At 37.6% G+C, this 24,771-nt stretch overlaps 3 protein-coding genes and 1 long non-coding RNA gene across 5 annotated transcripts; 3 read left to right on the plus strand and 1 right to left on the minus strand.

The window, feature by feature from the left end:
• The first annotated feature begins 372 nt into the window (after positions 1-372).
• Positions 373-1,455, plus strand: LOC140800224 (uncharacterized). The gene is made up of 3 exons (XR_012111151.1): positions 373-503; positions 582-959; positions 1,087-1,455. It is a non-coding gene; the product is annotated as an uncharacterized lncRNA (long non-coding RNA).
• Positions 1,456-3,998: 2,543 nt separating this feature from the next.
• LOC140780596 (protein CutA 1, chloroplastic) lies at positions 3,999-6,816 on the plus strand. Its single transcript, XM_073126248.1, has 6 exons — positions 3,999-4,286; positions 4,630-4,745; positions 5,358-5,420; positions 5,825-5,856; positions 6,241-6,335; positions 6,472-6,816. Exons 1-6 carry the CDS (start codon positions 4,090-4,092, stop codon positions 6,554-6,556), a joined length of 588 nt encoding a protein of 195 aa, XP_072982349.1. The 5' UTR covers positions 3,999-4,089; the 3' UTR covers positions 6,557-6,816.
• A 410-nt stretch (positions 6,817-7,226) lies between these two features.
• Positions 7,227-11,265, minus strand: LOC140793617 (SEC12-like protein 2). Of its 2 annotated transcripts, none has more exons than XM_073145209.1 (10): positions 10,723-11,265; positions 10,534-10,628; positions 9,608-9,758; positions 9,246-9,337; positions 8,892-8,991; positions 8,736-8,811; positions 8,528-8,648; positions 7,873-7,989; positions 7,726-7,793; positions 7,227-7,640 (listed from the first exon to the last, which is right to left on the minus strand). In XM_073145209.1, exons 1-10 carry the CDS (start codon positions 11,029-11,031, stop codon positions 7,561-7,563), a joined length of 1,209 nt encoding a protein of 402 aa, XP_073001310.1. In that variant the 5' UTR covers positions 11,032-11,265; the 3' UTR covers positions 7,227-7,560. The 2 variants fall into 2 exon arrangements, with proteins under 2 accessions (XP_073001310.1, XP_073001302.1); XM_073145201.1 differs by having other exon boundaries at positions 7,227-7,643.
• Positions 11,266-12,151: 886 nt separating this feature from the next.
• Positions 12,152-24,097, plus strand: LOC140802767 (uncharacterized). The gene is made up of 11 exons (XM_073158372.1): positions 12,152-12,487; positions 12,580-14,101; positions 15,176-16,600; positions 16,734-17,104; positions 18,602-20,454; positions 20,716-21,145; positions 21,882-22,044; positions 23,002-23,105; positions 23,219-23,310; positions 23,411-23,639; positions 23,735-24,097. Exons 1-10 carry the CDS (start codon positions 12,297-12,299, stop codon positions 23,485-23,487), a joined length of 6,228 nt encoding a protein of 2,075 aa, XP_073014473.1. The 5' UTR covers positions 12,152-12,296; the 3' UTR covers positions 23,488-23,639; positions 23,735-24,097.
• The last annotated feature ends 674 nt before the right edge of the window (positions 24,098-24,771 follow it).

The raw sequence follows: 24,771 nt of genomic DNA on the forward strand, positions 1-24,771 counted from the left end.
CATCTACATACTTTCTCCTTAATTACATTAACAGTTGGAACACATGATTGTAAATTAAAAACAAATCTCTTAGGAAAAATAAAAACTTTACTGAATAAGAATTGCATTCCCCTAACACAAAACTCTAATACATATGCTAACCAATGCAAAACAAAGCTCTAACAAATAAAATCTCTATGAAAAAAAATGAACTCTAAAAACTAGATCCGATTAAGGCTTGAATAATAAATGGACTCCAACACGAAAAAGGTAAATCCGAAGTCGACTTTCGAGATCAATCTTTGTAGGTTTCAAGGTAATGGCATGGGGGAAGACACTGCAATCACCACGGCTGTATTCACCGTCATCGTGCCAGCAGTTGCTGCCTCGGGGGAGGCTTCGGAAGCGGAAACGATTGTAGAAGAAAGAACCTGAGACGAGAGTATGATAGATCGGAAAGAAGGCGAAGAAGTCTGAGAAGAGAATATATAGAAGCGTATGGCATCCAATTCATAACGAAAAAGGTATTGGGATCGCTCACTCCTGGGGTTAATCATGACGTAGATCAGCTTGTAATGCTGAGATTTAGCTGGGTCGTATAGGAGGACGGCACCAATGGAGGCGTTTGAATGTTGGGTACGACATACCATCGCGACGTCGCCGGGTTCGTCTTCTTCGCGGTGGAGACGTACGAGTCCATTGGCGGAGGCCACGACCCTGAAATAAGGAGACGTCTGCGGTAGCGTACGAATTCAAACTGGTAGAGTCGACCAAGCGGCCGACGGGATCGTGAGGCTGGCAACGAGAGCAGTGCACAAGGGCGAAGGAGGGGGTCGGAGATCAGGGATTGGCACACCGTCTTAAATCTTAAGACAGACTTGGTGGGTACATGAGAAAGTATAGCGAAGACGATGTACTCACTCACGTATACCGATCTCGTTGGGTCCAACTTCTTCATCTTGCCCATCGACTACTTTGTGGTAATCAATGCATATATAATTCTTTTCATTAAATAAGGGGGCTAAAAGTTATATTAAATCTCCCAAATTAAAAGCACTCCATCACCTTCTTCTTGGCAATTAGACTCAGGTTGCACTACTAATGCAGGGGCAACAAGAATCGAACACCTCTCCACCTACACCAAAAGACAAGGACAAGGATCTCCCCCAAGCTCAAAAGGATCATCGTGAGTTCATGCAAACGAGGCTATTGTCATGTTAGGGTAGATGCTCCGGTGTTGAGGTTGCTCGCCTAGTGTTTGTTGGAATGCCACATAGAACTATCTATCTATGTATATATATATATTCGCGGGTCGGGATCGATCTTAACCGTAGTTGTGAAACATGGTTTGTTGGAAGAATTCATTCTTATGTTTCTGGAGCTGATAAAAGATAGAGTTGATTTGGAAATCTTTGTAATATTCCAGATGAAACAATCTTCAATCAATTGCTAGAATACTGTTTTAATTTGATGGCATCTTATGATGTAAAACATTGTCTGAAGTAAAGTCGTGCCGAAGTTAACGAAGCATAAATACGAAGAGGGCATTTTTTGAAGTACACATGTTGATGAAACCAGATGCTATATTGTGAATGAGGCACAATAATGTTAGAATATAAAATATAAAAGTTCTTGTTATTTAAAAACTTAAAATTTTAGAATATAAATTAATATAGTATTAAAGTTATTTAATTTAAATTCTGTCATATTCATCTTTGTATATTTCAACCTAAAAACTAGAAGGAGAATATAAAATATAAAGATAAAAATTATTATTCTCTAAATTTTAAGAGATAGGAAGACTTGAGCTGAACAAGGCTATCATAAATTTATAAGATGATAAAAAACTAAGGGATATGAAAGACTAAGACACCGTGATGTATTGATTGAAGTGTCACTTTAAACTAATTAATAGGTAAAATGTGCAATTATAGTGAAATATGAAAGAAGGAAAGGAGAAGTAATTAAACTAAACGTGCCATCATCCCAGGTTTCAAAGACACTGCAGCAGTATACAGTTCTATACATGGAAGGAAAATATTATAAACTTGTATCAGTCAGGAGGAGATGCCAATTTTCACTTACATTCTTAAGGCTCAAAGCTGAGTATTATGCTGATACACATGCCCAAGTATGTTCATCCTTCCACCGTACTGCACATTTGTTGTCACCAACAGTAACAGAGTTAGAAATAAAATAAAATAGAACAGATGTAGTTAATCTCTATCATTATTCTGGGCAACAATGGATACAAACATTAGATCAATGGAGGGATACACGAGATTAAATTACTTACTTCATCACAGCTCGTCCAGGAGAAATCCAACAAGTTGGTCTCCATTCAGTTCCAAGCAGACCATCAGGGCACTCCATTGGTCCAGAAAGATTGCTCTCATGATACAGATCAATGACCCATAGCCAATTTCTTTCGTAGGTGTAGTTACTGATATATACGGAGGCTGACCTGCACGATGGGCAGTCGCGTGCAGCAAGAGAGAACGAGTGAGTGCTACCCACAAAAAACGCAAACTCACCCACATCCACGCTTGTCTGTCTCACTAATGTCACTTTGAACTCCCCCCATTCCAATTTGTATACCTCGATAAATCGATTCACATATTGGTTTTTTTCTCTGACCAGCAAGATTTCTAGTAAATCTTCTGAGCAACGCACCAGATGCACATCGTCAGAGCGGAAACTCCCATCCTTATTCTCGTCCATAGAATCAGGTTGATTGGTTAGTTCGATCTTAATCAAAGCTGGAATGGGTAACTCAAGATCGCAGCGGAACAACTCGAATGGGGTTGCCACGAAAAATCTTCCGTTGTAATATTCAATATCAAGAATATCACTATGCTCCAAGATGCTCAAGATAGTCCAACCTGGGTCGCCGTTCCGATAGAATGCCAAAAGAAAATCATTCTTGTCAGTCAAATATGCGACGGCGACCCATTCACCGGTTGGCTCGGGGTCGTCGGAGAGGACGAACTTCTCGAGATCCTTCCATTTGATCTTTCGACCGTGCGGCCCACTGTATCGGCTTGGTAGATAGATACGGTCGTCGGAAACAGGGTTCCAGAGAAGCAGAGAAGCTCTTGGATTCCGTGGATCGAACATCGCCAGCCAACCTCGGCAGCTGCCAACGATTCTGAGGACGTTCATGTGGACCGCACGGACGTTAGGGACGAGGCTGTCGTCGGAGACACTGAAGAACGTGTAGATGTTACAGTTGCCCGCCTGATTCCTCTGTTTCCCAACGAGCATTGGGCCAGAGACACGGCCGGATGGCGGGCGGAGAACATGAAGCAAACGTCTCCAGGCATTTTGGAGGTAGGCTATGATCCTTCTTGCTAGGATCAGCATGATGAAGGTAAGGAGGAGGAAGAAAGAGGAGAGAACGGCAAGAAGGAAGGAACCGGAGAAGAGGAGGGGAGGAGAGCGAATAAGAATTGAGTCTGTTTGTTTTTCTTTACTTCTTGGCGGTAATAAAACAAACCACTCAGGCTCTCACCAGCGCGGTTGAAGCAATGGATCATCCGACCGTTGAACCATCATATGATAGCCGTTGATTATCATTATTATTTAGAAAAAAAAAACGTTGATTAGTTTTCAAGAATAGGATGGTTGATGGGCTATCGGCTCGCTTGAATTAATACCCAGTGATATATTTTATCCTCATATTATTTTTTAGTACAAAATTATTTACTGATCTATAATTATATTTGAACTCTTATACTTAAAGACCAAAAACAAAATCATTAGATTTTCGGTCCAAATTAACGGTTTTAACTTTAAAAAAATGTTTGACCAACTGTATTATCATAATTTATTAATTTTTATAGACTAAAATACAGGTGGTGGTGAAATATAATTCTCAGAAAAAATGGTTGGAGGATTGGAATAGGCCATCAATGATTAATCTGACAAAAAAAAAAGAAAAAAAATTTAAATTGGTCTGACAGATGGGCCTCCAATGGTGAGAATTGAGAAAGAGCCGAGCAAGCCCATATCTTGTGCTCGAGCCTCCAGTACAGGAGCAAAGCAAGCCCAAGCAAGTAGGAATCAGAACCAAACTGGCGTAGCCCCCATGGCATCTCCTTTCGATTAAAAATGGCATTACCAAGTCTTTTCCGAGCATTCTCGATCTCTTCTAGCTCTCCTCCTCGCCAACCTCCTTCTCAATTCCCACCTCTCTGCCGCCGCTCTCATCTCGTCGGTGCGCTGTGCGTCCTCAGCCTCGGGACTCTCACCGCTCTCGCTTGCAAGACGGGGTGCTCTCAATCCCATCCCCGTCTCTCTTTTCTTGGGTAAAGCCCTTCGAAATCTCTTCTCCAGTTGACAATTTAACGAAGACACCCATTCGTTTCTTGGTCGTTTTGATCTTACAAACTGTTTTGGAATGCTGGGTTTGTCTTAGATTGTGGTGAACGAGGAGAATCTCTGCACAAATGTTGGTTGGATACTTTATGGCGTATTTATGTTTGCGATGATCTTTCTTAGGGCTTTTGTAGTGGATTAATTTTCGAATATGTTGACTCATAGAATGTGACCTTTACATTGTAATCAAAGGATGAAATTTCTACAATAAAGTTGGTGTTTGTTGGAATTATAATTGATCAATTACTGTTTATGTGCTTGTAAATTGCACAGATCAAGATTTGTTAATCGGGCATCAGCCAAAGGGCTTCACTCTGCTGGGATGGAGGCTGCTTCCACCACAGTACCATCTATTGTAGTTTATGTTACTGTTCCAAACAGAGAAGCAGGTCAGTGTTTAAGGTTTACTCTCTAATAATATGCAGTTACTGTTACATGTGCCACAGGCATTTTCTTTCTTCTTTTTTGTTGTGGACTGAATAAGAGCATCAGATGATATCTAGTACTAGAAAAAGTATTAGGATGTGACTGGCTTGAGAGTTCTAGCATTGTCTGTGGCCTCTTTATTTGGCTACCTTTGGCGATAGAAGATTGTGATGAGGATGTTAAGGTGGCATAGAAAAGTGAGAATCGTCAAATGTTTCTCAGAGGAAGAAGACACCAAGAAGAGCTTGGCCAAAAGAAAGGAGAAATAAACACTATTATTCTGAGTGATTAGGCATGAAATTGGGCAGCTACTAATTGATCTAGTTTAGTGGCTTGCAGCATCTTCTCACACTTAGGTGATAATCCAAAACCTTTTCTTCTTGATCTTGTAGTTTTCTATGTCCTATCTTTGTACTTCTCTGTGCTCAACCATCCACTTCATTTACCTGAAATTGCCATTTTCAATCTGCCTTTCAAGCTCAATGGAAATAATTTAATGTCGTACATTATATGTCCCACGATGCTCATTTGACCTGATGCTCTATGGCTTATCTAACATTAACTTTCCCATGCAGGTAAGAAGCTTTCTGAAAGTATCATTACGGAACGGCTTGCTGCATGCGTCAATATAGTGCCAGGTATGGTTCTCATTTGCATCTGCTTCATGGTCTATGCATGCAAACAGTAGTATACGATCTTATCTATCGTGATTGTTGATGTTTTGGTGTTCTATTTGCTTCTAGTATGACTTATCAGCTTGATTACCAGTGGCATATATTAGATAGATGCTTTCTAATTCTGTTGTCAACATATACTCTTGTGTTGCTATTGATTAGATTCAGCAGCTGTCTTATTTTCATTTTACCTTTTTGGACAGTCCTGACTCCAGGGCTTGCTAATAAATTTAGCATTTACAATAACTAGGTCATGAATTTAGCAGATATTGTCCTGCAAGGAATTATAGTTAAGCTACAAGCTTTTATTATGTTCATCGTTGTTTAAATTTAAAATTTCTAAATATGGTTACATTTTCTGGTTGCAGGCATTGAATCTGTTTACTGGTGGGATGGAAAGGTGAAGTTCTAATAGAGAGATTTTTAGGGGAATTTAAAATTCTACACGTGATTTGTCAGGCTGCTGCTTAAGACTTGATGACATAAGTAGCTTCATCACTAAACTTTAAGTCAATCAAACATCATGGTCTAACAATCAAAAAACACTGGGCAAGAATAGAAAAAGTTCTTCATGTGAATAACTAGATTATGGAAACTAAAACCAGCTGTAACTAACTTCTGTTGATAAACAAATATCTAAGCTTGAGTCGGATCATATATCAAAGCCTGTTAAGATTACATTAATTACAATTTGTAAATTGACTATTCTAAGCTGTTGATAAATATCAGTCCACTTATCTTGTCTTGTTGGTTTGCATGACATTAATGCCCTATTATTTTTCAGGTACAAACAGACTCTGAAGAATTACTTATTATCAAGACAAGGGAGTCCCTTCTAGATGCTTTGACAGAACATGTTAAAACCAACCATGAATATGAGTAAGCTCCCTTTTACATGTTGAGCACCATGTTCCAGGAGCCAATCTCTTGCATTATGATTCAACATTTTATAATAATACATCAGGCACACTGTATTAGTTCAATGATGTAACGTCTAATCCGGACAATATTACAGGGTCCCTGAGGTCATAGCACTGCCCATCAACGGTGGTAATCTCAAGTATCTGGAATGGATAAAAAATAACACTAGGGAAAAATGATACTAGGAATTTGAGAGACGCAATGGAGAATCCCCAAGGTGTTGCCGACTGGAGTTTATGTAGTTTGATGCAGTAGCATGAGTAAATGAGACAGAAAACGTTGTATAAAAAGTGCCTAGATTTGAGTTGTGGAGGCCGCCTGTGCCTTTTGAACCCTGTATGCTGTTCTGGCGGACTTGGACTTGCTTGTGTCATATACAATGCACAGTATTGAATAATATAGCTTTATAAATGATGAATGGGCGGAATTCTTCATGGCATCTCGTCTATATCTGAACTCGAAATTTGGGTATAATGTTATGATGCAGCATTGACAATGCGTGATAACACAGTAGTGGGACTTTTGGGTCTGTTAATGCAAAAGGGAATTTTCAGAAGAGATGAAAACATTTCTTGTGTTCTGCAATCTGTAGCCTCGTATATAAGATCTGTCGTCCAGGAAGGAATTAATTAATTTAGATAAACTCTGCTTTTCTTTCTATGTAAATAAATTTTGTTCAGGCTGTCAATATTGTCTTTGGCAGAACGCACCCAGCATGAGACCCTTCAGTTGTTATATAATCAAACCTGCTGCTTATACACACAATGCCTCAATTCTCAATTATGTAGTCTCAAAAGCACAAAAAATAGTTGAAAAAAAGAAGAAAAGAGACTATAATTCTCAACCAACTACACAGGCAAAATGTATATCACTTTATTGAACGTTCAACCATAATACAGTAAATAAAAATATGTATCGTATGCCATTCCTATTTGGATGTAACCAGGCTCACTGTTTGACATTCTGAAAGTTCCTTCCGCAGCATCTCAACACCACAGCCAAACATGCTTTTTTACAAGTAAGCAATCATGAAAATGTTTCTTTGTTTCCACGAGGCAAAATTGAAGATTTTAAATTCTGATTGTTTATACTCTTGGCACTGGAAAAGGGGGAAAAATCACTACATTTCACTGCTGCCATAATTCGGAACAAGCAGATTTCTTTTCCAAGATGCCAAGAGACCTTAAAGGTCTGCCTTCAACTTTATGTAATATGCCAACATGGCCAATATGATAATCAGAATAACCATCCACAAGCTAAAACCTGCTGGAGAAACAGGAAACTCATGTCATTGACAAAGAAATAAGAAAGTGCTTAACAGAGAGCCCTGAATATAGACTGTGCATACCATTCTTATTTTTGCTTTCAAGTATTGTCACTCTCACAGTCGAGTCAAAGGATGAAGACATCAAGGCCCTGATCACATAAGTAATAAACTCAAAGCTAAGCTTCTAACTGGTATGAGAATCCAGTCATACAGCTAGTTTTAAATTACCTCGAATCTTGGGAGAACACTACTCCGGTGACAATACCAAGGTGTGCTCTTTTCACTGTCATCTGCACCTGCATATTTGCTGTGCGTAGTATTGTGATAGTTCCCTCGATTGTCCCTCTGAGGATTGTGCAAAAAAGCTAAATAAGTGGGATTGCCTAATAGATAGAAGATTTGAGTGATAATTCTGCTTCAAACTAAAGTATTAAAAGTTGACAAAAGATGATTCTCAACCTTTTTGACCCTAATGAGTAAAATGAAGCATGTTAACAAAAACCAACAAGCAAATCTCATGGTGACTAATTAACTAATGGTCACTTATAAGTATCAAGAAAATGATATAATAAAAAAGATATCTCAAGCATATTTTACTTTTAGCCCTCAGTATGGCAGGGTATGTCTCGCTACATGGACCTGAACTTGCTATAGGGGTTTATGCAACCAAAACCAGATGGCAAAATTTGAGGCTTTGTAGTTTGTCAGGAGTCATACTTTCCAGATTACCAATATCAGTAGCCCACAACAATTAATACTCTACTTCACTTAGAAGTAGAAATACAATAACAGATGACTCATGCTACGCAATAAAAATGCATTCATTTGGATAACTTAGAGAGCAAAAACTTCTCTGATGATGGGTATGCATTGGATCACTTACATTGCGAGGTGTTTACCATCAGGTGATACATTGAACGCAGATATTGGGTCACGGACTATCCTCTTTGATCCGACTCTGTTCCACGAGATAGTATCCCAAGAGATAATTTTTCCTTGATCACCTGCAAAATAATGTCATACACCTTCAGTCTGGCAGAAGAGTTACATAAAGGAATCAATGACAAATTGCCTCAAGTCCTGGAGATCACCATGCATTGCAGTGATAAAAAGGATCTGGCTATTGTCGGCACTTCGAGAAAATCTGCAGAAGCCAAAAATCTCTCCCTAGGAACGTAGAAAGTTTAGACATTTTTAAAGAGATAATTAGAAGTAATGATAAATAAGTGTTCAAAGACAGTACTTACATCTTCTCTTGGAAGATTAGCTTTAACAGTTGAAGATATTAAATCCCAAACCCGGCAAGGGCCGCTATTTCTTAGTGATACAAGAAACTTTCCATCAGAGCTGCAAAAAATGTTCCAAACAGAGAAAACAAATGGTTCCACTCAGATATACAAGCCCCACTGTGAGAATAATGCTGGTACATAGAGATCCCATACTGATAGTGCAACAAGCTAGAAAACCGGACAAGGTCCTGTTCACTGGTTGGCCAGGCTCTGGCAGCTTTAGATGAACTACAAATTTTTCCACCCACTGAAATATTGTTTTACCTTGTTGCAACATCAACTTGGATTTATATATTACTATTAGTCATCTACCTGAAATCTAAATCCTTCAGAGTTGTATTATCTACAGTTTCTTCCAGAATGTTTTCCATACTTGGCCATTTGAAGATCCTCAGATGTCCATCCTACATATGGCAGTAACTGAATACTATAAGTCATCTTGCATGACCAAATAGTACTAATAACTCTAATGGAGATAGAGAAGATAAAACAATTAACAGCACATGGAATGTGAATCTGCTGAAAATTTAACATAAAAACATTGAAGAGAAAAACGATCAAACAAGTGTAACTTTCCTGAGCATTTTTCACACATAATTAAGATACAAAAGAAGAAAATGATTTCTTAGAGTGAACTAGTGCTAAAGGAAACATCCCTAAATAATATTATTTACCTCACTACCAGTTGCAAGAAGTGAACCTTCTTCATCGAAGGACAATGCCAACTGTTGCCCAACATCTTTCAGCTGTGTCAACGCCTCCCCAGAAGATCTCAGAGACAGATTATGAGTTCCCCTGCTCTGTGAGAAGTCCCACTGAAACCATCTAAAGGAATATTACAAATGGATAAGTAATCTACTAAAGAATTTTAAGAAAATGAACAAATGACTTTTTCCTCCCAATAGACTGAAGTTACAGAAAACAGCATTTTGCCAAAGATATCAATTGCCTTCTTGAACTAGATGATTTGGAGCTTCCTTGTGATCTTCTGATCTTCATTCTTTTGCAATGCCATAATGTAAAAAGTTAAGTAAGCTGTCAGATAATTTCTTTCTTTATTATTTTATAGGATCTGTTTTCTTCTCTTAAAGTTTCTCATTGAATTTCTTGTAGATAAATTGATTACATAATTGATCCATCTGTAATGAAATAAAATTGCTCCACAGATACACCAATTTTATGTGAATCAAATTCATCTTCATATGCAGTAAGTTTATCTCAGCCTTTATTCATGTAAGGAGATTCCAAGTGACTCAGCTAGCAACCTGAAATTTGATTAGTTCTTATTTTGAATTGTGTGAGACAAAATCTTAATTATTCCAGGAAGGCAAAGCTCTAGTTCTACCTAAAACAGACACCAAAGACAGTACTGGTAGCATCAAATGCCACCAATTATGTTTTTTTTTTTCTCAATTGTTAATTAACAAATTTAGTTATTCATTCTTAAAGTTAAAAGTCTGAAATAATCCTAAGCGCACCTAAGATTTTAAGATCAAATAGTCCCTGAAAAGAGAGAAAAAAAAGGAAGGCACACAACTAAAGCAAATCTCGTCAACATTGTCCAGAAATTTCCACTGTGTATGCAGAAAGAGAAGAATACCTGCAACTCTTAGGAAACGAAAATATAATTCCATCCCCTCCCGGATGAACCGCCATCCTGTACGGTACATCACGTTCCGTCTCCATCCTAAACACCTGAACAGGAACAATATGATGACCTTAAAATCCAGACTTGATTCCAAAATTCCAATTCGGAGAACAGAGAAAACAAAAAGAAGATAGCATCTACCGGCTGCTCTGCGAGAGATCTAGAGGGGACATCGAACTGCGAGATTACAACCACATTCGGAACCCCACTCCGCCCTTCTCCTCCGCCTCCTCCGAGCGCAACCAGCAAGCGATCACCTTTATCAGTAGACGCAGAGGAATCCCCTCCCCCTCCTCCTTCACTTGCGGCATCGCCTTCTTTCTTCTCCTCCTCGACCTTCTCCGCCGCCGCAGCGGCGGAGATCTGGGCGAGGGGAACCCAGGCGGCGCAGTAGATGGGAAAGCCGTAGGTCTTGGAGCAGGGAGGGGTCTCTCGTCGTCCTGTCGCCATATCTCTCTACACAGATCGCGGTCTTGATCTCTTCTTACCTTCTACTTCTACTTCTGTCAATCTATGGAGTATTGAGATGGCGAAATCTCGGGGGCCGCGGAGGAAGACGAGCGCAAACTTGGGCAAATTTGTAGCGGTAGATGGAATCAACTCTTTTTGGAGCGATAGATTTTTACATTTCCGACGGTTTAGATCTCCCCGTCTCGGCGTAGGAATTACTTCCATCACGTGACCAAGTTCCGGTTTCGAAGGGATCGTATTAAGATAGGATCGGATTTATATCCCGACTGTTCACAAACTTATTACATTCCGGCATATATAATGGGTCGGGTAAACGACGACTTAAACCCGGATCCTTTAAAGAGCAGTAACGGTGACCGATAAGGGATTATCCAATATAATGTTTATTATATGGAAATTTCAATCACCCCCGCCTCTTTTTGCAATAAATTTTTTTTAGTTGGAGTTTCTAGGTAATTAATGCTATTGAAGTTAGAATTAAAGTAATAAAATAATATATAAAAACGTCTAATTCATGCCATTCTTTGAAAATTGTGTTAGAGATTAATTTTAGCCACTGTTTTTTTAAAAGTTTGTATAGAAAAGAAAGTGCAATTTGTAAATAAAAATATAAGATTACAAGTTGTCGTCTGACTTTACGATTTCTTATTGTTTCTAGATGCGTTTTTAATTGCTAAAATTATTTTAATTTTTATTGTTTGGTGATAAAAATTTTATTTTCTCTAAATTATCAAGCTTCTCAAAAAAAAAAAAAACTTTATATCTGATCATTAAGTTCATAAAAAAAACTTTATATCTCAATCTATATTTTTCTAATATCCGTTTCTTATAGCTCTTAATTATTTGTATAAACCACTATTAATTTAATTCTTTTTAAATCATTAGATTTTACATGGATACCTCAAACCTAACTTAACCGTTTAAATTTTATCAATTTAATTTTTAAGAAAGATAAAATACTCCTTTTCTTTTTCTTTTTCTTTTGCACATTGCTTTCAGTTAATTATATTTATACATTTTTTTTTCTTTAAAAAAATGATATTTATATCTTTCTATGCTTTTAAGCAAGTATACAAGCATTGTCTTCGGAACATTCATTTTCTAGTCAAGAAAAGAGAGAATATTATTTTGTAAGTATTTCTATCTTCTTTTGTAAAACCCTACAAAAACCTTCGTTCTCCTCTCCCAACTCCACGCCGTCTTCGCGGCTTAATTCGAATCGAGAACCGCATCTCTCCCAATCCATGGCGTCCTTGGATTCAAAACCCTCTGAAATCTCCGTAAACGTCAAGAGGAGACGAAGCCAATCCTTGGAATTCCTAGAAGACGGACGAGAAGCCAACTCCAACGAGAACAAGAAGCCCAGCTTTCGAGGTGTCTGGGAGAACCTTGACCTCGTCCTCTCCCTCCAGAGCAAAGATATACCTCTTCCAAGGTCCGTTCCTCGTACACGATAAAAATATAATTTCGAATATTTCTCTCTTTTTTTTTTCCAGTTATTTGATGGGTTACGGTGAATTGATGCAGAAAGATCGAGCTTTCTTTCGATTTTGTCAGCTCGGAAGCTAGTTCCTGTGATCGGCGGGTTGAACCGGTTCAGATATCGCGATTGGTGTCTTTTCTTGGTAATTGGATACAAAACGTTTTGATTTCTTCAAATAATAGTAAGAAAGGTTCGGAAACGTGCGATTCTTGCTTGGATTATAGATGCTGGGTCATTCTTAGATTCTGCTTGGGGTACTCAGTTGCTGTTTCTCCTAATTTACTTCGGGCCGTTACTCGGGTCGCTAGGCATGCATTGCTGCATATTGATGATGGTAGTTCGTTTGGTGGGGAAGAGTCTGCTAAGTATTTTATGCAGGTTTTGGAATGCCTATCTTTGCTTCTGTCGTCCAATGGCAGAGCTTTCTACAATGCAACAGTGGAATTGTGGATCTCGTTGGCTGTGGAAATTGTTAATCTAGTCCGCAAGGTGTTTGCTGATGATAGGCGTGGTTCTGCTGGTGGTCAAGTCCTTTTCAGACTTTCAATTTGCCTGCTTGAGCAGTTTGCTATTTTTCTGAGGTTTTACCCAAATCCCAAGAATATCTTTCGGGTTTTTGTAGATAGGCTTCTCGATCCCTTGTTGGAATTGTTAGTTTTGTTGCATTCACCTGCAAATTCCGGCAACAGTGGAGAGCTGGGAAGCTTGTTGAAGTTTGTTGAGGATGTTTTGTCAAACGGTTTATTTCATCCTGTCCACATAAGTGGATTTTTCAGTTTAAAGAGTTTGAACGACAAGCTTGAGGTTAGGGAACTCATGGGAATAAAAGAGAGCTACCATAGACACTTATTGCAGAGATTTAAAGGAATCAAAGCTGAGAATAAGGCAGTATTACTGGGAGGGTTTGGATACTTGCTTCAGTTATTTGTCAGCAGGGTTAGGAACCGAAGAGGAGCTTCTTTAGCTTCCAAAGGCACAGTAAGTTATGTTTCTGGAAAAAGTAGCGAGGCATCAGAAGAAGCTCAGGAAACTAATAAACCACTTTTTGAAGTCTTTGTGCAGTTTATGGAACCATTGCTGGTTGAGTGCAAAGAATGTGCACGAATTGGATTTTCTGGGGCAGGAGACATTAGGATGCTAGAAATACATTGCATACTCAAATCTGTCAACGAAACCCTTACTACTTTTATTCAAGAAAAGATATATGTAAGGACAGAGGATAATTCTGAAGGATCTCACTATAAATTCTTACAGGATGTCTATGACACTATTATTTCCATGGCAGGAGAAATATATAAGTTTTGGTTATCAACATTGCATGTGGATGATGCAAGCATGAAAAAGATGTTGCCTTTGATAGCTAGGGAAATTTTTGTAGCAGTTGGTTACTTTTTAGAAATTGAATACAAGGTCGTGGGGGATGACATTATAAAACTGTGGCAAATGATGTTTTCATTCTTGGCTGTTAATATCTCATCAGAGGACACAAAACCTAGTTCCTTGCTAGTTTCTGAGATCTTAAACCTTGGAAGCCTAGTAATCAATATATTCAGTGAGCTTCGGCAGGTTAGTTTGTATATTACGTGAGCATCTACTGATCTTTACTTTACAAAAACTGCTATCTTGAAGGATGCCAAAATACAAAATGTTGGTACTTACTATTTTGAGGTGGTGAACAGAAAAGCCACTTAACTACCATTAAGCCCTAATGATGGTCCTTAATTCATTGTTTGCTATGAGATAGTTTATTCCTTTCTATGTGCTCTGATGCTGATGGTTAGTTAGGTATTTGTCATGCTATATCTTGAAACTGCCATGAGTGGTGCCAGAATTTATCATCACTTCATCAGTAAACTGGAGTGCGTGTGCACACACACAGACACATAATATGTTTGTGCATGGATGCATGTGTTTATATGTATATATATGTTTATAGGTCCTAAAGCTGACGTATTCTGTCAACTCATTGGTAGTTTGGTATCTCTTTGAGATTGAATCTGAATGTACAGGAACATATGATCATGGGCTTCATATCCACTTAAAGGACACCCAGTTATCCAAGTGTCGATGGTGAAAGCTTTTCAGTCAGTCGACCTAAAGAATTTAATTATATATACTAGTAATAGTATCCTTCTCCAGTTATTGCTTTTCAAGGCTTTTATTGATCAGTCTCCTGTAGATGATTTATACTTGAGAACTTAATGATATTTCTTTTCTTACTCTGTATGCTGACAATATCATTACAGAGCCTGAATATCTAATTTAAGGTGTGAGTTTGATCGTTTGTATATGTAGCTTTGCTATGACTATGAGTCTGACCTGTTCTTTCATTGACTGGTTGGATCCAAAGGTTATAGAACTGCCCAGAATAAGGTTGATTATTAACTAGATGATTACAGGCATATCTTGCTGAGATATACTCCTCACGTTTGTGTGCTTTAAAGTTTAAACATTTTCTTTGCCATTGTACTAATAGATTAGATGCTTTAAACAATTTGGGGGCCTTTTTGTACGCATCTCTGAAGTCTAAATCTCTAACAAGATATGATATATTTTAATTAAAAGGTTTCATTCCTTTTTATTTGGCTGCCCTCATTTACCCTGATATCCTTCTCTTTTCTACTGTGATTTGCAATGTAGGTTAATTATCCCATTTTTGGACTGTCTAAAGCTGTTAGACTCTTTATACTTGCTGGTGATGCTGATGCAGTAAGATACCCTTCATTTATTGCTTCTTCCCCTTTATCATCTCAAATGTGCTTGGAATCATTGGCAACTTTATTGTCCTCGCAAGTTTTCCGAACTGCGATTTTTAGTTCTATAAAATCAATGCCAGAACGGCAAACCAGTGGGTGTATAGAGGAACTAAAAGTAGAAGTTTCTGAGACACTGAAATGGATGAGAAGCGGTTCCTTTATGGATGAAAGTTTGGACTCATGTGGAAAGAGCATCTCATCTAGGACCATGCTGGATTTTGATCTGCAGGCTGAGCTTTTAGGAAGAGTATTTTCTGAGCTATACACAAATGTATTGGATTCCTTAACTGTTACTGCAACAAATAGTATCTTGGTAGGAAATTCAGTTGAAAACTTGATGAAAGAAATTAGGCCAAGCTTTAGTTGTTTGCTGCAAAATCAATCAGATATCTATGAGTTTGTTTTCTCCCTTACAGGCACTAGTAGGTCCAATCATGGAATTCCTGAATGTGGAAAGCGTAGAACATCTCTAGGTACATCTTGGGCAGTCATTTTTTTCTTTCGCTTATACACATCGTGCAGAAGCTTAAATCAACAATTAATTAGCCTCATGCCACCTGATTCAGCAAGAAAAGCATCAGAATTGATGGGAAATTTATTTGATGTGTCCTGTGGAATGGAATGGTCAAATAGATCCAGTTTTATAGATGGAGGCTATTTTTCCTGGATTGTTAGACCTTCCTGTACACTTCTGGATGTCATTCAGCATCTTTCAGACGCTGTTCTTACAGGAAGTTATGCACGTGATGCTCCCCTTGTTTATATCCTACATATCATGGTTTTCCAGAGGCTCAATAATTTAAATAGACAGATTAGGGCTTTCAGCTTCTTGCAAGAAGGGGATGCACGACGATTCAAAAAACATGGTGATCCTGACAGACACAAGTCAAGCAAAAGATGGAAACAACTACTCAATGCTTCCAGACAGGAGGCAGCAGGACTGACCAATTTCGTGACTGATTACATGTCGTTACTTTTTTCAGAGCAAAAATGCTCCGTCCAGACTAATAAAGCTTCATTCCCTCTGACTAATTATGCCTGGGATTTGGTTGTTTCTTCGTTGAATGAAATCTCGCTCCCCATTGGAATTTGGTGCCTTCTTTGCCGGAACATTGATATTTGGTGCTTACATGCATCTAAGAAGGATCTGAAGGATTTCTTCTCTCATTTATTACGATACTCTTTGGGATGTCAAAGTATGTGTAGGGATGTCAAAGAGAACATAACAAGTAAACCGTTCACCAGGGAAGTAACTTTACACAATATATCATTGGGGCTTCTCCATGATACTGTCCTCTATGATCAAACAGTAAGTACATCAATTGACCACCCAATAGCACTCTTCTGAAAAACCTGTTGGACGTTTGCTCTATCTGAAAAATTATTCCACTTGCCAGTTGTTTGTTGACCTTTTCACTGATTGCAATACATCTTATCTTTAGGTATTATCGAAGCATTTCGTGTCAAGATTCTGTGACACTCTGAAGAGATCATTTTCTCCTGTTGTAAACTATGCTTATGCAACTGATTTAGATTTGAATTCCTTACCCAATTGGTCAGAGATCTTGAATGCACTAGAGAAAGAGCAGGTGGTTGATATGGACAACCATTTGGCTACTAAGAATGTACAAGTTCAATCTTCACTGTCAGAATCAGATTTGGTTACTAAGAATGAAAATGTATCGCTTTTGTCATTTGGAACAAGACTCAGAACCTGTGAGAGCTTGCTTCGCCTCTTGTGTAAGATACCTGGAGTTCATGTGAATGCTAAATCGTTCTCACGATGTGCAACTCACATTCTCCATATTGAAAGGTAAGTTTATTCTTCTGTACTTCATGTATACTCTCTATGCTAATTGAATACTGTGAAGGGATGTTTATCTTTTAGACTTGTTTTATTTGAAAAGCCTTTTACTGTTTATATATATACCCATTCTACTGATGGAAACCTTTTGAGTCTGGCATTTTTATAAATTATAAGTACCTGTTAGTTTTACTCCTGTTGTTTGATCTTCTAAATCTTGAAGTTAAGAGATTATATTGCTGCTGGTTATTTTGTTATACACAGTCAACAGTTTGCGGCAGCAATATATCTGGCTGAGCCGCTACAGGAATTTGGAAACTTATAAAATTGCAACAAGAATTAGACCAGTAACGCAAAGGAGAGGAAGTATTTTTATTCATCAATGATATCTTATAGAAATCTGAAAAGCTGGTTTTTAGTTGGTCTGTAATTAAAGAATATCCATTAGAGCTAGAAGTACGTACATCCAATTCGCCAAGTTTCAAAAGACTATTATCTTCAATATTGGAAGGTAGGTCCAGGAATAACCTTATTTGTTAAATTTAAGGTCTGTTGGTGTGTAATTACTTTGAATACAGCAGCAATGAGCTTAGTCTATGAAAGGTCTTATCTTTTCATTCAGTACATTGATAATGGCATACTCTACCAAGTCACTTTGACGAAGTGGCTGAATATGGACCCACTATGGCAAAAGGAAAGTACAAAGAAGAGAATAGTGTGTTTCAGAGGAAGAGGGAGAGGTAGACAGAGAAGTCTCTGGAATCTGTTGCAACGATTTCATATGTCCAATTGCAACAAATTCATGACTTTTAATTAAGACCATATATCTAAGTAATAAATTTGACCAACAATGGCCGTGCCACAGGCACGACACAGCACGTGCTGCGGCACTTGCCGGCCGACACGTAAGAAAAGGAGAGAAAAAAGGTAACACCTTTTTCATCGTTCGAGCTCTCTCTCGGTCTCTCTCTCAATCTCTTTCTTCCCCTCCCTCGGGCTAGGGCACCGGTTGCGAGCTCGGGCGATGGCGAGGGGCGACGGCGAGCTCGACAACGAGGTCGATGGCGAAGCTATTAGAAGGGGTGCCGTGTGGCACCCCTCGTGCCACGTGCTGGTATGTCGCCGGCATGCCCCGTGCCAGTTGGCACGGCCATCCATGAATTTGACCATGATACAAGGACATTGTATATCTGATTTGCATCAGATTGCCAATGCTAAGAGATATTTCGTGAAATCAATATTTCTGGAAATAATTATGGTTTTGGACTTCTTATATTGCTTTATTGTAAATTTTCAAGATTTAGACCATCTATATTGGTGAGCATATATTTGGGCAGCATCACTTTTGCACTTATGAATATCTACTCTTCTTTGTTTAAGTTGCAATAATCGAATTATTATTTTCCATGTCAATTTGGATGATGAAATGTTTGATTTTTGGTTCTGCAATTAGATATTCTTACTATCTTCATGCCTATGGCTTCTGATCTCAGTCCTTTGTTGCAGGCTAGTGGTTTCAAACTTGTTAAGAAGTCACCGTGAATCCTTTATTTGCAACCTCCTTGAGCTTTTCAGGTTGTTTGTGTCCTGCCGGAAGGCTTTGAGCTATTTGATTACCATGTATAAGGAGGGAAGTCAAGAATTAATGCTATTTTCAGTTTTCTCTACTACTCTTGGAGATTCATCTTCGGTAATGTGGCTGTTGAAGTCAGTCCATGAGTTGATTGGGTTGCCACATGCACTATTTGGAGAGTTCTCTGATCAGGTCAAAAGTATGATGTTTTCCCTAGTAGATCACACCTCAAACATATTTTCAACAGTTAGCAATGGTCTGATCAATCATGCAATTGCTTTCTTGAAGAATAACGAAGAACTCATTGAACTTTCTTTGCATGATGACCCTGACAGAAAAGGCACACTAGATGAAGATGACCAACAATCTGATATTTCCAAATACTATGCAGCCTGGAAAAATGTGGAACTCATACTTCAGACTTTAGAAAATCGAACAAGAAATTTACCTGTAACCATGAAGGGTAGAATGCATGCTATAAAACTAGAGGATTGCTTTGGTATTTTGTGCTGGAATAAAATATCAAGCACTGTATCTTGTCTACAAGGTTTTTTATGGGGTCTGGTATTGGCCTTAGATAGCATATTCAAGGACAAGTCAGCAGGAAATCTGCAGTCCTCGAAGTTGTTGCTTTGGTATGCCTCCAAACTTGGCAGTTACATTTCTATATTTGAGAACTTTGTAGATATATGCATGTATGTATTGCTTGTAGGAAGCACACAAGGTGCTGTTGATGTACATTCTTTTCATAGTTTGCAAGATTTGGATTCTGATAATGGTTTCGTGAACTTGGATGTGCTTCTGGACAGATTGACTAAATGTTTTGCTTGCCAAGTTGAACATGTCCATGATAACCATCCTAAGACACAAAAACAAGCTAGAAGAACTACACAATCGGCATCGAATCATAATGATGACAATACAAGCCAATCAGAGTGCGAGTGCATTAATCTTTTCAGATTTGAGAAGGAAAGGTTATCTGGTCATGCAAGCTGTGCAGATAATATATTCAGTGAACTTCACAACATTGATTTCTCTGATCAACAATATCTGAATGTCTCTCTGCTTAAAAATCTGTTAAAAGGCAAAAACCCACTGATAGCATCAACCCTCAGAGAGCTCTTTATGGCATCTGCAGCTATTCTTAAGTTAAGGTGTTTGTTGTCATTTCCTAGGAATCTGGCTTTGCAGAAGTGCAGTCACTTTGGATCATATTCTATGGGAATCCTTGTTAGAGTGTCTCATATAATTCTACAGGAAATGGCAGAAATGAATGGCTGGCCAGATGCATTTTCTTTTGTATGGATAGATGGAATCTTAAGATATCTTGAAGTAGTAGGCAACTATTTTACTTTAGCTGATCCTTACTTGTCAAAAGAAGTGTACAGTCAGGTAATAAATTCTCATATGAAAGCTATTGGAAAATGTATTTCACTCCAAGGAAAAATTGCAACTCTATCTTCTCACGAGACAGGATCAAATACAAAAAATCTATGGACTCAGAACGGACCAGATCATGTTATAGACCAAAATTTTGATCACAGACAATGCAACTTAAATGCATTTAAATCTAGACTTAGGATGTCATTGAAAACTTTTATTGGGAGGCCACTGAAATTGCACATGAAAACAGCTATACAAGCAATAGAAAGAGCACTGGTTGGAGTGCAGCAAGGTTGCCACACGATCTACAACATAAACACTGGAAATATTGATGGAGGAGAAGTTTCCTCTGTTGTTGCAGCTGGTATTGACTGCTTCAATTTGATTCTTGAATCTCATTCAGGTAATTATAAAGGTTGTCTATTTTCCTTTCAGAAGAATAGTAGATCTGTAACTTATGATATTAACATGTTTCTATGCGACCAGCACAAATTGTTTTCAACATGTTTAATGGAATGGTATTGAACAATTGATCCTTTGTTGGTAGATCATTGTATAAGTTTACTTTGCAGCAATAGGATATGTTAACAACATATAGATTAATATATCTTATTTGTTATCCAGTTATGCTTGGCTTATTTCTGACACATTCCACATATTTCAGGATATGAGCGTGTTCTTAAGAAAAACATTCCAAGCTTAATTGGTGCTTTGTTGAACATAATTTTTCACCTCCAAAGCCCAATTATCTTCTATATAGAGAAGTTACCAAAGGATAAAAGTGAATTTCGACCAGATGCAGGGGCAGTAATATTAATGTGCATTGAGGTTCTTACAACAGTTGTTGGGAGGCATACTTTCCAAATGGACATATGCCATGTAAGCCAATGTTTGCACATACCGGTGGTACTCTTCAGATACTTTCATCAGCTCAAAGCTTCTCGTCTTGATTTTCATTCCTCCATATCCTATGGTAACCAAGAGGCAAGGACATCTACAGATGTGCATCAGTATATCATTGATCGCCAACTTTCTATTGACTTGTATGCGGCATGTTGCAAATTGATATGGATTACTCTTAAACACCGAATACGGTAAACATATCTCCTTCCACATTTTAATATGTTCTATTTTTTTCTTGTAACTTGTTTGCAAATTACCACATAATTAACTATATTTCTCTTTAAATTCCACTGGCCCTGAGTTAATGCTTAGACATATCAAATTGAAACTTTATGATTTTATGAAAACAATGGCTTTTGACAACACTTGAGATTTCAAGTGCTCTTTCAGAAAGTTCATAGTTGTGGAACTAATGATTCAGCAATATAGCAAGCACTGAAGCTTGCTAGGGTTGCAGAATTTTTTCTTAATATAGAAAGTTCCTGTTGAAAGGCTGACTGAATGAAGCTAACCAAATTTGGCCTTGCATTTGTTGAATAGCAAGTATGAAGATTCATGGATTCATGGATCAGTCAGGATCTTAAAAATCCATCAAGAAAACTTCTCCAAGTGACATGCATTTTAAATGCTCAGTACTCGTTTCAAGATTGCAACTATAAGTTGAATGTTCTATTCTAGCATTGCCATTAACTATGCATAGTCATATTCTTTATGCTTATGTTGATTTGTGTGCCAGAAGTTTCTTGTCTTCTAATGCATGAACTCTTGTATTATTATAAGCTGAACTTACTCTTGCTATTTTCAAACAATCAGTAAAATCTAGAGTTATGCTCTTCTTTATTTAGAGCTTGTTTACTGCATAAAATGGTTCATATCTTCGCTGGTAACATCATAATGTGTTTCTTCATTCTACTTTTTCTCCTGTAGTGAGATTGAACGATGCATTGCTCTCGTTGAAGATTCAGTAACCACTCTTCTTAACTGTTTGGAGTTGGTAGATTCTAACTTAATAAGCAAAGAAGGTTATTTTTCCTGGGAGGCGCAAGAGGCATTAAAATGTGCTAGCTTTTTCAGAAGGATCTATGAAGAGGTTTGTGATGCTTGAATGTGATTTTGTAGCATGAGCATGCAATGCATGCTGGATATACTGCAACATTTACATATGAAGGCAATTTTTGACATTGTTTTGCATTTCTCATATTCTTTTCTCTAACTTGGAAGAAAAGTTTCGGATTAGTTTGGGCCCAAAAGGACCTGACCTCAGAAAGGCAAACAAATACAAAGATATCATTTAAAGTATATAAAACTTGCACATTTTCTATGTGGCATTTGTATAAAAAAACCTTTTAATTATTAGTAGCAAAAATGGGCCCTTGTGCGTATCTCTTATATAAATTGGGTGTGTATCTAATATAAAATGAATGCAATTAGTTTCAAGAGCCTAATCTTGCTATTACGGTTTTTCTTTTTCTACAATTAGCCCCTTTTTCTATTGGAGGCAAGTGCTTGAATTGTGGTATAGAAGAGCTACCGAACGACAACAAATAACAAGGTTCCCTTTATGAATGAACATATTAATTGTCTTCCCCATTTGCATTCCATGTATTTTTTACTAGACACTAGACTCAACATTCTTCACTTCAAATTTTACTTGTATGTTGATGCTTCCATACTCAAGAAGTCAAGATCATGTAGCATAAGGAATACAAAGTCTCTGCAATTTGTCTTTTGATTTTTGTAGATCTTCGTCTCTTTCTGGAACTAAAATAAAGGTGTAATCGAGCTGAGCCTTGATCAAGCTTGAAATGAAATTAATTTCGAGCCTAATTATAGAATCAAGCTTGAATTGAAATAGTTTCAGTTCAAACCAATTTCAAGATAGTTGTGAAACGAAGTTGTGAAACCAATTTCAAGATAGTTTCATTAAGGAATGTCTTATATCTCTTTTAGTTTCAAGATAGTAGTGAAATAATTTCTGCTGAATTAATTGGTTTAGACTTGTATTTCATGTTAAACGAAGTTTGTTTTTGGCCTTGTTATTTTGTAGATAAGACAGCAAAAGGATGTTCTGGGGAGGCATTCCTTTTATTTTCTTTCGAGTTACATAAGCATTTATTCAGGTTATGGTCCCTTGCAAAGAGGCATAAAAAGGTCAGTCTTCTACTGAAGTTCTGTTGGTTGTGACTTTTCACAGTTAATTGTCTCTAGATACCTGCAATAAATGTTTTTTTGGCGAAAGAGGTTCATCCATTGTTGCTTGGCAGGGAGATAGATGAGGCATTGCGACCTGGTGTATACTCTTTAATTGATATATGCACCTCAACTGATCTTCAACAGCTTCACACTGTTCTTGGTGGTTAGTTATCATGAATACACTTTGATTTGAATGCACAGGAGAATATTTTAGAAACTTTTCAAATGGACTAATATTTTCACTGTTCTTGGGGATGTTGCAGAGGGTCCATGCCGAAGTACTCTCGCAAATCTGCTACATGACTACCGATTACATTTCCAATATGGAGGGAAAATATAATATAGCATCTGAGAGTATAGTATACTGAATTCTGGTGCATTCTTGGGCCACTAGATCTAACTTATGAGTGATCATATTGACCTTTGGCATTGGTGGTGGGTTTGCCGGAATAACATGCCCTTGACCTTTGGCGGATAACCTAAGATTATCAGGTCTGTTATGGAACTAATATGCCCCATTCTGGTGTTATGATTTTAAATTAAATGAGTGAGATATGACTTCATATTTCTTTTAATACACCTTGCAGCTGAAGGTAATCCCTATGGAATGGGTGACTGCGGTAGGGAAGACCTGTGCAGGAAAATCGTTGAAATTATTACTTTGAGCTGCTCATCTCCAACCAGCCATTTGTGTAATTCAATTGCCATTCGAACAAAATGGCCACCATTTTCAGTATTTATGTATATACAGTTAGAGTTCAGATTGTATCTTCTCCTTAATTTTTAGGCTTGACTTAATTCAACTTTAGGGTAGGTTAGTCTACTAACTTTGGCACTTGCCAATGTTGCCAATTTATGCATGCTAACCCAAGTACATGAGAGCGAGACCCTGTGACTATTTACAAGCTTGTGCTATTGTCTTTCAAGGTAATAGAGCCTCATTTAGTATCCTTGACTAGTCCAATATCTGCATTTTTCTATGTTATTTGACAGTCACTTGAACCTCTTCCTCACGGTACGACTCCACCAACAGCCCTGGCCTAGTTTCATTGGGGATCCAATTTGCTAAAAGATTTCTTTATTATCTGGAAGATTAAAAAAAGTTTAGTTAACATTATTATCTTTTTTTCTAGGTTACTGTGATCATAAAAATAGCTGAAGCTTTCAGCAGTTAATCTGCTACTTAACCAAGCGCTGGATTCAGAGACCTTGAATTGCAGAAAATTTCATTCAGCACTTTGCTTGGCAGTGATAAAAAACTATATTAACCAAATAACAATTTATCTATACTAGTTTATCAATATCTATTTCTCTCCTCTTTTATTTAATATTTTTATATTTATTAATTACTATTTTACTCTTAAAAGGACATCACTTTAGTCAAGTATTATTTTAATTCTTCCTTTCTTTCCTCTCGGCAGCTATCTATTCTAAAGGATATTTTAGTCATTTGTACTAAAATCTACTTTTTATATCACATCATGTGTAACAATATACCACTATATCAGTTTTTATAACCAAATATAATAATAGCTTAAACCAAAATAAATTCTTTTGGTTAAACTAGCATGAAAATTGTTTTACAAGTGAACGCCTAAGTATTCCTTCCAAGAGTGGGCCAGAC

Source organism: Typha latifolia, chromosome 1 (assembly GCF_019914945.1).
Source record: "Typha latifolia isolate L0001 chromosome 1, TyphaL0001v2, whole genome shotgun sequence".
NCBI classification, from domain to species: Eukaryota; Viridiplantae; Streptophyta; class Magnoliopsida; order Poales; family Typhaceae; genus Typha; species Typha latifolia.

Bases quoted from the DNA above. Each gene is read 5' to 3' on its own strand.
- LOC140780596 (XM_073126248.1), top strand. From the start codon at position 4,090: ATGGCATTACCAAGTCTTTTCCGAGCATTCTCGATCTCTTCTAGCTCT. The intron at 4,746-5,357 runs GTCAGTGTTTAA...TTTCCCATGCAG, and splicing joins TGTTCCAAACAGAGAAGCAG to GTAAGAAGCTTTCTGAAAGT. The intron at 5,857-6,240 runs GTGAAGTTCTAA...ATTATTTTTCAG, and splicing joins TTTACTGGTGGGATGGAAAG to GTACAAACAGACTCTGAAGA.
- LOC140793617 (XM_073145201.1), bottom strand. From the start codon at position 11,031: ATGGCGACAGGACGACGAGAGACCCCTCCCTGCTCCAAGACCTACGGC. The intron at 8,992-9,245 runs GTAGATGACTAA...CATTTTTTGCAG, and splicing joins CTGAAGGATTTAGATTTCAG to CTCTGATGGAAAGTTTCTTG. The intron at 7,794-7,872 runs GTAATTTAAAAC...TTATGTGATCAG, and splicing joins GTGTTCTCCCAAGATTCGAG to GGCCTTGATGTCTTCATCCT.
- LOC140802767 (XM_073158372.1), top strand. From the start codon at position 12,297: ATGGCGTCCTTGGATTCAAAACCCTCTGAAATCTCCGTAAACGTCAAG. The intron at 14,102-15,175 runs GTTAGTTTGTAT...TTTGCAATGTAG, and splicing joins TATTCAGTGAGCTTCGGCAG to GTTAATTATCCCATTTTTGG. The intron at 20,455-20,715 runs GTAATTATAAAG...CACATATTTCAG, and splicing joins GATTCTTGAATCTCATTCAG to GATATGAGCGTGTTCTTAAG.